The sequence below is a fragment of the Engystomops pustulosus genome, chromosome 7 (genome assembly GCF_040894005.1).
Source record: "Engystomops pustulosus chromosome 7, aEngPut4.maternal, whole genome shotgun sequence".
Lineage (NCBI taxonomy): Eukaryota > Metazoa > Chordata > Amphibia > Anura > Leptodactylidae > Engystomops > Engystomops pustulosus.
Window position 1 is genome coordinate 98,541,738 of NC_092417.1, and position 16,357 is coordinate 98,558,094.

The 16,357-nt window shown below is 42.6% G+C and overlaps 1 protein-coding gene across 1 annotated transcript; it reads left to right on the top strand.

Moving 5' to 3' along the window:
* The first annotated feature begins 1,016 nt into the window (after positions 1–1,016).
* Positions 1,017–6,155, top strand: PSMD7 (proteasome 26S subunit, non-ATPase 7). The gene is made up of 7 exons (XM_072117342.1): positions 1,017–1,175; positions 2,376–2,467; positions 3,039–3,131; positions 3,218–3,315; positions 4,165–4,245; positions 4,958–5,049; positions 5,647–6,155. Exons 1-7 carry the CDS (start codon positions 1,102–1,104, stop codon positions 6,077–6,079), a joined length of 963 nt encoding a protein of 320 aa, XP_071973443.1. The 5' UTR covers positions 1,017–1,101; the 3' UTR covers positions 6,080–6,155.
* The last annotated feature ends 10,202 nt before the right edge of the window (positions 6,156–16,357 follow it).

Genomic DNA, 16,357 nt, shown 5'->3' on the forward strand with positions numbered 1-16,357 from the left:
GGGGTTCCCAATCTACCAGTGTCAATATGTGGTTTCTTAGACCTACAAGATAAAATGGTCTTAAGGCCAACCTACATCAACTTCTAGGAAATAGACCCCTAGTAGGCTGCAAATTGGCTAGTATTTTGTTGGACTTAGTGGACCGAGTTCCAGACAGAGGAAAGGTAGAGACTCAGAGATGACTGTTGTTAGTGGGACTCCTGCTCCCTGTACAGTCATCAGTCTGAGTTTGTACTACACAGACCAAACACAGTTGATTAAAATCTGCTTTTGACATTATGCACATGTTCATAACTCCAGGGGAAAAAAAAGGAATAAGGAAGTGGGTGTGACAAGGTATAAAGGGAATTTACTGAGGACACTGTATGAAAGGGTGCTGCTACAGGGGGCAATAGCATGAAAAGCAGATGCTTGGGGGGCACAGTATAAAGAGGAACAGCTGAGAGGGCCACAATATGAGGGGGTCTGCCGAGGGGTCAAAGTAAGGAGGGCATCTGCTGGAGGGGCCAACATGGTATGAAGGGGAGCTGCTGGAGGGGGCTACTACAATTAATCACAATTATACTGTGTGGGGGTGGAGTAAAGGGCACAAAAAAATTTCCTTAAGGCTCTACACATGCCACATCTTTACTCCAAAAGTTAGGAGTTATGCCAACACTGCACGTTATCTGCCCTGCTTTACAATATTTTCTCAAAACCAGTGCCTTTAACAGCCTACCATGTCTACACATGATGAAGATATTATGACCACTAACAACACATCAGTGACTTCCAGACATTAATAGGGTCTTATCGTAAAAATTGGGAAGCCGAGCTGATGTAACTCTACTCATTGCACAGTGAAAGTCTACACTCAAATGTTGATGGTCGGAGTGTTGGTTTCCTTTGATTGTGATGCAATGTTATAGCATATTCTATAAATGTGTATGTAAAAACAAATTAGTCATGGTTTCTCTGCCTGCAGAAACATGGCGCCCACGGGAAGCGAACAAGGCACTTCCGGTGCGCAGTGCACCCTGGGAGCAGAGTATCCGGAAGTAGTGGGAGTTGGCGTTAGTTGTGTTTCCGGCCGGTGTGTGAGAGTCATTGTAGCCGGGAAAGATGCCGGAGCTAGCGGTAGATAAGGTTGTGGTTCACCCGCTGGTGTTACTCAGTGTGGTGGATCATTTTAACAGGTGAGTCCCGCACTCCACAACGAGAGAGTCATCGGCGTGCGAGGCCTTCATCGCCAGCCCAGGGTTCACTTGCAGGAGCTAGGCCTGCAGCCGCACGGTGACAGGGCACTTTGCTTGTCTGCTTCCCCTCTCATGACTTGTTCTGTGCTGGGGCTGGGTGCGCATACACCAGTGCGGGATATAGGCGGCGGACTTACTGTGAGACTACACACCCGGGAGCGGGGAGCAGTGCCGGGCATGCAGGTATCTGTGGTCCCGCGGCTGCCCGAGGGCCGTAACATTGGTGGCCGAGGAGTAAATGACGGCTTGTATTGCACTGTACTAGTACTGGGGATCTAGGACCTTACCCTCTATGGGGGTGTAATCAGATACACAGGAAAGCTAAACCAGGCTTCTCCACGAAGGAGATCCATGACGTGAGGCATCCCTGTGATAAGATCCCTTATACCTATCACGTTATCCACAGAAACATTGGTGATGACTGGAAGCCCCAGACCATGAGAAGAATATGCACTGCCCCCTCACTGCTGTGGGACTGCTCTATATTTCTCTTATTTCTGAGCCATGGATGGCCATACTCCCTATAGTTCCATTCACACCCAGACTTGGGGACCCCTGTTCTTGTAATTGATGGGTTCTCAGTGATCAAGCCCATGTCATTCATATATTATTAGTGGTAAAGCCACATTAAGTATATGTATAGTGGATTTCATAATAAAGGGTATTGTCCAGGCATATTAGTGTTTACTGCCTGACTGCATTGTACAAAAAAATAAAAGATTATTTCTTTCATAGAAATATGTTAAAAAGACCTCCAGGGGATGTACTGTTTTTTTAGGGGTGGGTTACTGGTTTTGTCGGCTAAAAAAAAAAAAAAAATAGTTGCACATACGAATGCAAAAATGTCCCTAGCCCTCTTCCATTTATCCCACCGTCAAAATCATTGGTGTTGTAGAACATACTGCTAAGCTCTGCCACACTGTGGCACTTAGTGGTCTGGTGTATGCATGAGGGGGCTGTCCAGGCACTCCCCTCTCGTCTCTTGGCCCCACCCATGCTAGGTGCCCGTGGTGACTGCAGCAAGCGCCAGTCTTGATGCTGCAGTTACCTCCCCCTTAGGAGTGGGTCTTAAAAGTATGTGATGACAAAGTAATGCAACTTATTATTGTAGATGAATTTTGTGCTATTTTTCATCTACAGAATTGGAAAAGTTGGAAACCAGAAGCGGGTGGTCGGTGTCCTGTTAGGGTCTTGGCACAAAAAGATCTTGGATGTTTCCAACAGTTTTGCTGGTAAGAAAACTCCTTCCTTCTTTTCTGCCCATTGCCTTGTGTTACATTGTTTCTATCCACTAGAATTTGTTTTTCAAAAACCTTTTAAAAAGAAAACTGCTGATTTCTTCCAAATATGGCAACTTATGTCCAAGAACTATTGTAGTTAAATTGAAGTGAATGAGGATTTGCGATACCACATGTGACTTGTAGACAAATGTGGTGCTGATCTGTTTTTTTTTTTTACATTCTATATATAAAATAGAATATGTACATAGTTTTGTGGGTAAAGGCTGTTTTTGCATGGTAGATGTCTTAGCCCATATCTGTCATTAGCCAGTGGCGCAGATGCCCTGAAATAATTGCAAATGCTAGCTTATTGCCCTGTGGGGCGTGAAGGGGGTGGTGGCCAGCCGGGAGTGGGCCGGCGCGGGGCGTTACTGTCCCCGCGCCGGCGCACTCGCTGCTGCATATGTGAAAAGTCGACGATACATGCAGCGGCAGGGCTATCATACGCTGGCGCACGTGTGATAAATATGCCCCAATGTGTACATCTGCCTGATTTGGCTAAACTTGTCATCTATTTCCTTAGTTCCATTTGATGAAGATGATAAAGACGACTCTGTGTGGTTTCTGGACCATGACTATCTTGAGAATATGTACGGCATGTTCAAAAAAGTAAATGGTGAGTTGTGCGTTTCATCATTCTGTATGCTGGAAATGTATCGGCAGCCTAGTGGTCTTACTCATCTCTGAAATCCTTCTCCTCAGCTCGAGAGAGAATAGTTGGCTGGTACCACACAGGACCCAAGCTTCATAAGAATGACATTGCAATCAATGAGCTGATGAAAAGATACTGTCCAAACTCTGTAAGTTTAGTATTTTTCTACTTCTTCTCTCCATCTCCTGGTTTTGGAGTTGAGATTCTTAAGTTTGTGCAGCCCATCCCTTTACAACACTATTTTTGCCGCAGAAAGCTCATAGTATTTACTTATAATATACTTAGGGTTCAGTTAGTCGTGGTTGAAAGGGCATTTAGCAAAAACTTATTCCCCTCCCCCTAAAATTAAGAACAGTCAGTAGATGAGGTATTGGCTGGGTGTATACATCAGGAGATATTCCTTCTGACATAGACTGAAATGAAGTTTAGCACCATTATCGCAGCCATCTGAAGACTAACCCCATTTCCTCTATAAAAAAATGTTTTTTTGCATCTGCTTACACTCACTCTTTGAGCAGTTAATGTAGCAGATTTTTATTGTATTGAATAATCACTTTTAGCTTCATGTGGCACACATGAGTGTGTGAAATCCAGTGACATGGCAGTGACACCTTCACAGGGTATGTCATAAATCCCACCTTGGCTATTTTGTTGCTCCCATAGAACTGAATGTGCACAGCGGAGGTTAACGGATTCTGTTCTTAAGATTTTTGGGTCCCGAGGCGGCACCTTTCATGTACTTATAACATAACCTGTGAAGAAAGTCTATTAGTTGCCCTCATTGGATAAGTTGACATAGACAGGAGAACTCTGTCATTTTGTGAAAAAAAAAAAAAATCGGTGATAATTGCTTGGATCAGAGAAGCTGCAGATTTTATAGTAAATCGATGAACTAGCCTCTTCTTCAAAAGGATTAATTTTTGTGATACTACTTTTTAAATGTTCCTTTTTCTTTCCACTACTTTGGCTAAAGATTGAATGTTCTTATAACTTCTAGGTTCTTGTGATCATTGACGTGAAGCCAAAAGACCTGGGTCTTCCAACAGAGGCATATATCTCAGTTGAAGAAGTGCACGACGTAAGAAACTACAAATACTATGTATTACTTTAGTTTCACCCTGTAGATAAGTACAGCACAGCCTTTAGCATACCCTAAGTGTGGCTGGCTTTATGAGAATCCATGAGCAGGTTAGACCTTGCAATACATAATTTGTTCTGTAATAGTCCTTTACCATAACAAACCATAGGGACAGATTATAGTTTCTTAATACTGTCTATAGGGTCTTCCCTTAACCCCCTTACGTTTGGATTTGCACAAGAAACATTACAACAAAGAGAGGTTACTTCAATAATACATGTATTTCATTCAATAATCCATTTTACATGTGTAGCTGTGGACGGTGATGAATCAGAACTTCACCCTTATGTATAGCAATAATCAGGCACATATAGTTCACATTTCTTTGGTTCATGGCTATAACAGTTCATTGGGACATACAAACAGGCAGAGTAGCTCCACTAGGCATGGCAGGTGCAGTATGCCAGAGAGCACATCACGTGATTTGATTATTGCCCTACTAAAGGGTGAAGCTGTGATTTATCATTATGTGGCTTGCTGTCTGCTGCTATGTAATTATGGATTGATGCTTTAAATACATGACTACTATAGAAGTTGCCTCGCTGTGTTTCTTGTGTGAATACTGTGTTCTGTATTAGCCCTGAATAGCTGTTTGATTTCATTTGTGTTTTTATTAATATTTCCTCTAACATTTTGTGTATTATTCCTTCAGGATGGGACTCCAACCTCAAAGACCTTTGAACATGTTACTAGTGAAATTGGAGCTGAGGAAGCAGAAGAAGTTGGAGTGGAGCACTTGTTACGGTAACTTGCAGAGCTTTTAAGGAGTAACTTGCATTTCAGATTTTTTATATTGTGCTATTTTTATAAATGTTTTAAACATTTTTTATGAAATAGGCCATAAAACATACCTTAGTTACATGGTTACCTCTCCATTGTCAAGGATGATCTGTCTACAAGGCTGAAGACAACTTTCTCTCCTGTTTGTCTACACAGTTGTGAGCAGTGTGTGTTAACCCTTTCTGCTCTATTGGGTGGAGCCAATTGGTAGTGTACATGGATAAAGTTGGAAAAGGTTTGGGGAAAGACTTTTAAGGCAGGAGAAATATTTTTAATGGGACATTCCACTTTTCAACAAAGGCACTTTGTTTCTTTTGCCTTTTCTTGATGATTTTCTTTTCCATTTATGCCCCCATAACACTTCAGTAAACATGCATGCTCTGATGGGCCTTGCACTTAACTACTATATTGGGATGACTGCTGCAAGAATAGGTGGTATGTAAGATGTTTCTTGGGAGCAGTGTATTATGTATGTAGTTTGGACATAAATGAGGTGGATTGCAAGTCCAAACCTTGAGAACAGTACCTAATAGGGCAATTTCCTTTTCTCTGTTACTACAGAGACATCAAAGACACTACAGTGGGGACCTTGTCGCAGCGCATCACAAATCAGGTACATGGGCTGAAAGGACTGAACTCCAAACTTCTGGATATCAGGAGTTACCTAGAAAAAGTCTCCAGCGGCAAACTGCCCATCAACCACCAGATCATCTACCAGCTCCAGGACGTCTTCAACCTGCTGCCAGATGTAAATCTACAAGAGTTTGTCAAAGCCTTCTACTTAAAGACTAATGACCAGATGGTAGTGGTGTATCTGGCCTCTCTCATCCGCTCAGTGGTTGCCCTTCACAATCTTATCAACAACAAGATAGCCAACAGAGACGCCGAGAAGAAGGAAGGGCAGGAGAAAGAGGAGAGCAAAAAGGAAAGGAAAGATGAGAAGGAGAAAGAAAAGACCGATGCCAAGAAAGAGGAAAAGAAGGAAAAGAAATGAGATTGTCACTGTTAGTATTTTTATTTGTATGTATGCTGGTGGTTGAATAGTATAATAAAAAATAACATACTGCTGACCTATCTTTCCTGTGTATACTGAGGAAGGATCTACCCTAGAACCCACATGTCCTTTTAGCCAATAACAATTCCGTTTACCGCCTTCCCCGTTTCTATAACGTGCAGCAGGCTGTAGATATCATTACATTAGCTCTGCCTGCTGTTGGGGCACTCCATAAAGCATATCGGAGATGGCACAGGATTAACTCCTACTTTATTAGTGCAGAACATCTTTTCAATCCATTTTATTTTTAATGTCTTGCAAAACATTTTGTAGTTTCTTCAAACTTGAGCATCCTGTAAATTTAATGTAAATCCAGCTCTTTGGCAGGTGGGCTGGCTGTAGTGTCATTTTTTGCAGAAAAAAAATAATTAAAATTTCCTGTTTATAATCTTCGTATCTATGTTTTAAGGAAAGCAGGATTCTATGCAGGTTAAAGGAGATTTTTATGAAACCAGTTGTTACAGCCTCATGTAATGATAATGGCTGTATCTGTTAATGCAACAAAAGGGTTTATGGACAAAAAAGAACACCAAGAAAACTAATTCTTCACTAATGCTATAATTTAGCTAGAAGAAATAAAAGTATGACTTAACCATCCCTATAGCATGAGAGCACATATGGAGAGAGGTTTCCAGTGAATTCTTCAAAGGGATTGGCCAATGATTAGAATAATGCACATGTGCTGCTGAAATACTGCAACGTAACAAAGTAGCATTAACATGAATGAATAAAATTATCACATCACTATTCTGCCACAGCTTTGCAGTTTTTGTGTGCATTTATTTTACATGATACTATATGGACTTGTGGAAATCCAAAAACAATCCATCCAGGGGTGGATTAAAGGGGTTATCCGGGTTTAAAAATCTTTTTATGGCCGGGCTGGGGAGGGATAGTTAAACATAATAAACATGTACTTACCTCCTCCGGCGCCGCCGATGTCCCGCGCCGCGGTCACTTCGATCCGTGCCCCTGTAAACAAACGGGCACGGAAGCTGCACACAGGGAGCTTCCGGTCCGCGTTGTGGACGGCTCCTCCCATCCGTTCCTATCTCTCAGCGTTGTAAGCGCTGGGAGATGGTGCGCATGGGAGCATCCGGCCGGCCGGAAGCTCCCTGTGCGCCGGTGTAATGAAACCGGCGCATGGAGAAGACGGGCCACGGCGCGGGACATCGGCAGCACCGGAGGAGGTAAGTACATGTTTATTATGTTTAAATAGCCCTCCCCAGCCCGGCCATAAAAATTTTTTTAAACCCGGATAACCCCTTTAAGGCTTCCCTGGCCTGTATAAATATTTAAGACCCTACAAGGCTTCTTAGGGAATGGAGGATGCAGTTTTTCTGCATTCAATCTGCAGTTTCAGGACCTTTGGAGGACCTTCAGTGCCTGTAATGGCTGTTGTGTATATGTATATTGAGAGCAGGAATAGATGTATGAGGATTTTATGGATGAAAGTCCTATTTTGTATTATAAAAAAAAAAAAAAAAACTTGGTGGGTGTTCATGGGCCCTGGGCTACTGCCCAAAAGGCTATTTTATAATCCACTGCTGAATACATCAGTTGCATGTCTTGTAGATGGGGGAATAGCAATAATATTTGGTACAATCCATTTAATGTTTTCATAAATCACACAGGAAAGGGGATGATATGCTCAATGTTGGACTAAAGGCGCATTTATAATCCATAAGAATTGGGGTCCATTTCCCTTGACTGAATGGAGCAAAATATATTTATTTGCTGTCTATGGCAATGTATAAATGAGTAGTGTACAGGCTTTTGCAATTTATGATGGGGCTCTAAGAAATGGGCAGTGTCAAGATGTTATTCCCAATGTGGCCAACAGGAAATTACACAAAATCTACAGCTAGGTGATATTTCCCCATCACCACGACGGCACCAACCAGAGAGAGGGATCCGCCCCCAGGGACAGGAAACCTGAGCATAAAAAACACGCCCTTCCTATCCTGCCTCAGTGGTTTCCTGTCCCTGGCGGGAACCTGAGTGTGTAGAGAACTATTACCTAGTACCTGTCAGACAACAGGTACTAGGGTTTTGAACCCAGCCAGTGAGCTGGAGATCGTCCAGATCTGGAGTGATCCAAAGCCTAGCCCCAGAAACAGCATGATGTGGGGACTAGAGTGCGCCTGTTCGGGGTTCCTGCTGCACGCTGCTGACCCCAGAGTGGGAGCCCAGCCGTGTCCGACATCTTTAGAAGCAGGATTCGGAGTTTACATGGTGTGACAACTCACCAGACACACCTCACATGGTGAATGGCGCTAACAGGATGGGACTTCTGGCGTCCCGTACAGAACACGCCTCCAGTTGGATTGGTTTGTGTCTGTTGGATTATCCATTTGAGGGGCTAACGGAACCTGACAAGGAGCTCACCGTATCCCCACAGACCCGGCAGAACCTCTGTACCTATATGAGAGTTCTGGGTGGTAAGTCTACTTTTCTTCTATTACACTCATGATATGTAGTGTGTAATATGAATTCTGGTTAACCTATGGAAAGGCTACCAGCCATTCTAAACTAAACGTGCTTGCTTTTGTGAGGGGGCTGCATCTATGCAGCTTTAAAATCTGCAAGTCCCAGAATGGGAAGATGGTCTGTAATCCTGGTTAGTAGCTCAGGTCACAGCTTTTGATTAATTACTCTTGCAGGCTGAGTTAATTATCTAACGACTTGCAGGTTAGCCTCTCCTCCTAGGTGGAGAGTTGTGCAGGACTGAGACCCCTCACAGAGCACATGGTTATTTTTCAGTTATCTTGGAAGGTCTGATGAACCACATGCTGCTTTTATAAAGCATGGCCTGGACTAAAAGTGAGTTCCCATCAACATTGATCATTTGGAAACTCAAGATTACAAGATGTAGTAAAACATTTATTATATGGGCTATGCCTGCAAAACTTGTTAGGTTTTAAACAACTCAGTGTTGGCATATTGCAGTTTGTTAACAGATGTGCAGTTTCCTAACCTAATTCAAACTGCTCTCTCCAACCTTGTACATCTACATACAATAGGATATAAAAGGTTTATTCATATAACACATTGTGGTTGCGGGACCATTAACACATTAACATTTGACTATGTATTCGCTGAGAAAGTGGACTTTGAGTGTCCGTACACTGAAAGATGGGAATCCATCACTAAAGGCAGGCTCATGGAGCCTGACTAGGAGTCACCCCCCCCCCCCCCAACAACCTCAGACCAGGGAGGCCAAGATAGGGAAATGGTAATATGATTAATACCATAATCTTTGCTATCAGCAATTGTATCACATGAGGTATAGAGTATATTGTTAATTATGCCTCAATCCTTGCTGGAAATAGTTTCACAGATGCAGGGTAATGTGAATTATGATATATCCCTTGCTGTGAATAGTTCCACAGATACAGAGTAATGTGAATGATGCTATGTTCCTTGCTGTTAAGTGGTTCCACAAATACCCAAGGTAATGTGAATAATTGCATAATCCTTGCTGTGAATAGTTTCCACAGATACACAAAATAATGTGAATGATCCAGGCTGTGAGCGGTGGTTCCACAAATACCCAAGGTAATGTGAACTATTACATAATCCAGGCTATGGATAGTTTCCACAGATACACAAAGTAAGGTGAATGATCCAGGCTGTGAGCGGTGGTTCCACAAATACCCAAGGCAATGTGAATAATTACATAATCCTTGCGGTGAATAGTTCCACAGATACAAAGTAATGTGAATGATGCTATACTCCTTGCTGAGAGCAGTGGTTCCACAAATACCCAAGGCAATGTGAATAATTACATAATCCTTGCTGTGAATAGTTTCCACAGATACACAAAGTAATGTGAATGATCCAGGCTGTGAGCGGTGGTTCCACAAATACCCAAGGTAATGTGAACTATTACATAATCCAGGCTGTGAACAGTTTTCCACAGATACACAAGGTAATGTGAATGATAACATAAAACTGTCTGTGGGGGGTGGCTCCACAAGTACCCACAAGATAATGGGAAGTATGCCAAAAAACCTTGATAGAAGAAGTAGTTTCACAGGTTAGCGAGTAATGTGAACGATGCCAGAGTCCTTGCTGGAAGCAGCTGGTCCCCAGGTAAGCAGGTAATGTGAATGGTTCCGGAATCCTTGCTCCGAGCGGTTGCTCTACAGGGGAGCAAGAGATGATGAATTGGGGTAGGATATGCTCCTTGCATTGTGTTTTGCTGGTACAGCAGACTCCCAATATCCATGTGTACCCAGACTTGGGGAGTTTTTCCCAAGGGGATATGATTCCCCTGATGGTTGTCTGCTTATTAGTATAAGCCCAACAGTCTGCTTCCTTTCAAGGTCACAAAAATAGAGCAAGTCAGTGTCTCTTTTCATGTCCTGCAGATTTAAGTATATTTTGCAGATTCTAAACTAGTGGAGCCTGACAGGCTGTCAGCGCATCCTCTCAGACCTGGAAAAACATTCGGAAGTCCAGTAGCACCAAAACAATAACAAAAAGCTTTGTTGGTGAAAACCTCAGTACTGGTCTTGACACACCAGGCAGATATACTAGACTGCATTCCAAACTCAAAAAAAAAAAGAAAAAAAAAAAAAGTTTTTGAAATGGATGGGTGCTTTATTTACCCAAGTGTAACAATGTGATAAATCCAACATTCCACATATATGAACAACTTCAATTAAGCATGTGATCATACCAGGTGCATTTTACAACCAAATTGTACAAATCCGCCATTAATAACTTGTAGTGAACAACATTCATCTGTTTCAAATATATTCATGTGAAATAACAATCATTTACTTTTATGACTTAGAACTCCAAGGGAGATAAAAAATATTGTTACTATGATATTACTATGTGTGCAGGTGCACAAGTCCTTATGATGTCAGGGAGCCATTCACCTGTCACAAGGGTGGCAAACCTATGGCATAGGTGCCAGAGGCAGCCTTTTCTGTGGGCACCCAGACCATCACCACAGAATAAAGTTCACATGACAGATCTCAGAGTCAGCCTGCAGAATCTTCTTACAATGATAGATGAATTTGCCCTCTTCCTTTCAACCGGGTTGGTGTCCTTGGGAGGCTGAAGGAATGAAATTTGTCAATTAACAAAGAGAAATACATTACTGCTTGGGTTGCTGCGCTGGAGTTTTGCAATAGATAAGTCGCTTTTGGTTGAGGTTTGGGCACTGAGGCTATAAAGGGTTCGCCATCACTGACCTATCATATACCCACATAATACTAAACCACCTCTTTCCTTCAGCCCAAGCCGCGTCAATTTTTGCCACACGCGCAGATCCTGAATAGTCATCTGGAACAATGGAAGCGATGGCCCTGATGTTTCCATTCATGTCCAGTCATTCCTCTGTGTTGCATATAGGGAGGTTATCTTCCATTGGGGCAAAGCTGTCCCTTCTTATAGCAAGGTTTAAAATGGATATAGTATAAACCAGTTTTTATCTACTGTTTACCAGGTCTTAGTTTAGTTTTTAAGACCTCTACAACTTGTTTTTCTGCAAGTAAGGTACAGGCTGTAATTTTCACTAGACAGTCTAGGGGTCAGTCCTCTGGAATCTAAACAAGCTGCTGTCAGGATTCTAAAAGAGGTTCTTATAGTTATTATATGTACTGTCTTCTTAAGGTGTAGGAACCTAGGTAGAAGGTACAGTTTTTCAGAGAATCTGGAGTCGGTCGAAAAGTCATTCTCAAAGTTCTGAAGATTATAACAATCGGGGAACAAACAAGGAGTAAATTGTCAGAGGATCATACAGTGTAAAGGAATATGCTCTGTAACACATTCCTTAGGAACATCCTAAATAAATAGAGGACTGGCAGAGCTTTTGTCCGTCATGCAAATCTCAGATTGATTTGGAACATTCTAATATTCTCTAGTATCATTTTTTTCTCTTAAAAAAAAAAAAAAAAAAAAAAACCCTTCAGTTTTTTCTGGTTAGTAAGTTGACATGAAATCCAGAGGCAATTGGGTCATAAAGTCTCCACATTAGGTCCCACAGTAGGATGTCCCTACTCGCAAAGGTTGACCTAATCTGGTGGCTTCGGTAGTATTTTCGATCTGACCTCCACTATCTATTATTGGTCATACAGAATATTTCTTATGTCCCTTGGCACCAATTCAAAATCTGAAGGGGAAGAAGGTTTTCATAACCTAGAGGCCAGGGGTTCGGGTTATAATATATCCTAAGAGTATGTGTATTGCGTAAAGGCAAATAATCAGTTTACTCGGTGGTCTAGACCTCTATAAAGAGTAGAATTTGACCTATGTAGTCTCAAAAAATTATCAGTGCCCTTTCTACCCGAGCACTTGCCACATCTTGGGTATAATTTAGACATGCATCCTGGGACCGGATCTGTCAGGCAGCATGCGGGTTTACCCCCCACACTTTCTTTAAACACTATCGGTTAAATGTGGTGGGTACTCTTGAACTCTTTACCAGAGAAAATCGCTCTCCTCTGTTATCCCTCCCTAAATATTTCTCTCTGAAAATCTCTCTGGTTGGTGCCGTCGTGGTGATGGGGAAAACAGTAGTTACTTACCGGTAATGATGTTTCCTCGAACCACGACGGCACCAGGTATATTCCCACCCGGGTGTTTTTTCCTACCTTTTTTATTTGTGGTAGTCCATGGGTAGAGTTAATATAATTAAATATAAATAATAATAATTTTGGGCATCAGAATTATGCTTACATGGAAATGTTTTTTCTGATGTACTAATAAGGTTCTTCCAAGTCTCTGTAACCACTGAGGCAGGATAGGAAGGGCGTGTTTTTTATGCTCAGGTTTCCTGTCCCTGGGGGCGGATCCCTCTCTCTGGTTGGTGCCGTCGTGGTTCGAGGAAACATCATTACCGGTAAGTAACTACTGTTTTTCATGTGTTGCAATGCAACATTAGACCACTAGATGCCGGTCTAGACCACAGCAAACTGGGTCACTGCAGTTATTCTATCTGCTATGCATACTGCCTGATGAGAAACAGATGTGATCCTTACATTGCCCTGTAAGCGCCGACACATACAGTAGTATTAGCTAGATGAGAAGATCTGTAAATGTTTAGCTCACTGCTCTCCGGTTTCAGGCATCAATAGTGGCTGTATTTCTCCCAGAATAAAAAACTTCCTTTACTCCTCCATCAAGACTGAGTAGCTGAGTATTTACCATTATTCTATCCAAAACAAGGAAACTTGACAAAAACACGTAAAAGTCCAAGTATTATGTTAACCTCTGCGGGAGCCTGGGATGAAGTGTTTTATCTCATTGCTGATCCACCATGAAAAATTAGGTGTTGAAACAATGGGCTATCTATGTAATGTACCAATATGCCAAGTTTTCTAAAGAGCGGGCCCATGTTGCCAGCCATGAACAATCCAGTATAACAGCCACATTTTATAGATTGAATTAAATGAAATCTACCATTTAGAAGCACCCATTATAAGGCAAACATACCTTTAGACAGGTGCAGGGCCAATTCTAGCATATTTGCTGCCTGAGGCGAATATTAAAATGCTACCCCCCCCGCTCCCTGTTAAGTAAATGCTGAAAACTTTACTAACAATTAACATCCCCACAGGCAGCTTCCTGACACTGTGTGACTGACTACAGGATCTGAGAGGCATTAGTGTCATCTAGTACCTTATAGATGACAATCTCTTCCATCAGGAGGACTTTATTCCGGGTTCTCCAATCCATGACGTATCACTGCTGAGTTCACGGCCGGATATCTTCAGCTCCGTGCAGCATGTCCACCCGGCGTCCCTAAAAATACCACAGTCACTTACAGTATGAAGTATATACCCCTCACAACACAACTGACCACATTCTCCCCACATCTAAAACATCCCTTCATTATATATATATATATATATATATATATATATATATATATATATATATATATACCTACTGGAATTATAGCCTGCACAGCACAATATATATATATATATATATACACAACACCCCCAATTTATTAATACAGACCCCGCCCCAACATTTGGTTTAAATGATGCAAAGTAATCTGTATCCTATAACTAATATATCCCACCCTGTTATTATGTTACATGTGATTTTATATTCAGTGCTACCCTGATTAATGTAAACATATAGCACCCCCTAATATACAGCCCCCCAGCTTAGTAATATACAGTATCGGATATACAGTTCCCCCGCTCAGTAATATACTGTATCCCATATATTGCCCCCCAGCTTAGTAATATGCTATATCGCATATACAGCCCCCCTGCTTAGTAATATACTGTACCCCATATACAGCCCCCAGCTTAGTAATATACTGTACCCCATATACAGCCCCCTCCCAGCTTAGTAATATACTGTACCCCATATACAGCCCCCCAGCTTAGTAATATATTGTATCCCATATACAGCCCCCCGGCTTAGTAATATACTGTTTACCCCCCAGCTGAAATTTGGCCCCATATAAATATATAACACCCCCAGGAAAAGAAGAATCTGGCCTCGTATAATATATACAGCCCCCCCCCCCCAGTATAAAATTATCCTGGCCCATATAATATATAGAGCACCCCCCACCCCAGTATAAACAATTCTAGCTCCATATAATATATACACCCCCCACAGTATAAAACAATTCTGGCCCCCCCCCACACACAGTATAAAACAAGTATGGCCACATATAATGCATACAGCACCCCCCAGTATATGACAATTATGGCCCCATATAATGTATACACCCCCCCCCCCCCACAGTATAAAACAAGTATGGCCACGTATAATGTATACACCCACACCCACACACACACACACACACACACACACACACACACACACACACACACACACACACAGTATATGACAATTATGGCCCCCACTCCCCCTTATCAGCCACATAGAATTAATGAAAGTGCATGAAAAAAATTAAAATCATACTCACCTGTAGGCAGCTGCTCCCTCAGCACGCGGCTCTTCTGTGAGCCGCGGCTCCGCACAGTGACACAGGCGGCGTGACGTCATGACGCCTTAAAGAGACAGGTGCGATTTATTTAGCTGGTGGGCGATTCGGGCATTAATGGACGCCCGAATCGCCCACTTTAGAGCGGCGAATTTTGCCGCCCTTTACAGGGACCCGCAATCTGCCGCCTAAGGCGAGATTTTCATCTCGCCTCATGGCAGATGTGGCCCTGGACAGGTGTTATTATGCAGAGGCAAGTTCAGATCTTGTATTTTCAATTATGCTAATGAGCATCTGGTACTCCTGTGTTTATCAAGCAGAGCGCTTGGCGCTCGGTATTATCCTAATTATTCACACCCACAGCGTAACTCAAGCAGCCCCGCCCTCCCTGCCTTTCTCTCTCCTGAGAGCTGGTGACGTCACAAGCTCTAGCGCAGCAGTGTACTGTATAATGCAAGGTTACACATTGACACCAATGCTTTCGAAGCCGCGCTATAGATCCTGAGAGCTCTGTGACGGAGGGCGGGCAGAGCTGCTTGAGTTACGCTGTGGGCGTGAATAATTAGCATAATACACAAGCGCCAAGCGCTCTGTGTGACGAACACAGGAGCTCCAAGCGCTCATTAGCACAATTAAAAATATGTTTTTCTGCTAAAACGCCTCTGTTGCTGGCCAATAAATGACCTGTATCTGCATAACAACACCTTTCTAAAGGCATGTTTGCCTAATAATGGCTGTTTCTAAATGGTAGATTTCTTTTAAGTTCTTCTAAAATTATGGCTTGAAGACGAAATGCCTGTGCCATTTTGCACCACCAACACAGATGCAAGGTCTGATGTACCTGTTATTGCCTGGCAGGGGTGTAACTACAGTGGTAGCACTGTAGCAGCCATAGCAACCGCTATGGGGCTCACAGTGTCAGGGGGCCCCAGCATCTGATCTGACACACTAAAGAGTAGAGGATGTGCAGCATTATATCCATATTATGCTGCACTTTGTACATCATAATATGCATGTAACATACACTCACCGGCCACTTTATTAGGTACACCTGTCCAACTGCTCGTTAACACTTAATTTCTAATCAGCCAATCACATGGCGGCAACTCAGTGCATTTAGGCATGTAGACATAGTCAAGACAATCTCCTGCAGTTCAAACCGAGCATCAGTATGGGGAAGAAAGGTGATTTGAGTGCCTTTGAACGTGGCATGGTTGTTGGTGCCAGAAGGGCTGGTCTGAGTATTTCAGAAACTGCTGATCTACTGGGATTTTCACACACAACCATCT

What these genes read in the sequence shown, in the direction of transcription:
- PSMD7 (XM_072117342.1), top strand. Translation starts at nt 1,102, where the DNA reads ATGCCGGAGCTAGCGGTAGATAAGGTTGTGGTTCACCCGCTGGTGTTA. An exon ending in GTGGTGGATCATTTTAACAG is followed by an intron (nt 1,176 to 2,375) that starts GTGAGTCCCGCA and finishes TTTCATCTACAG; the next exon opens with AATTGGAAAAGTTGGAAACC. An exon ending in GGAGTGGAGCACTTGTTACG is followed by an intron (nt 5,050 to 5,646) that starts GTAACTTGCAGA and finishes CTGTTACTACAG; the next exon opens with AGACATCAAAGACACTACAG.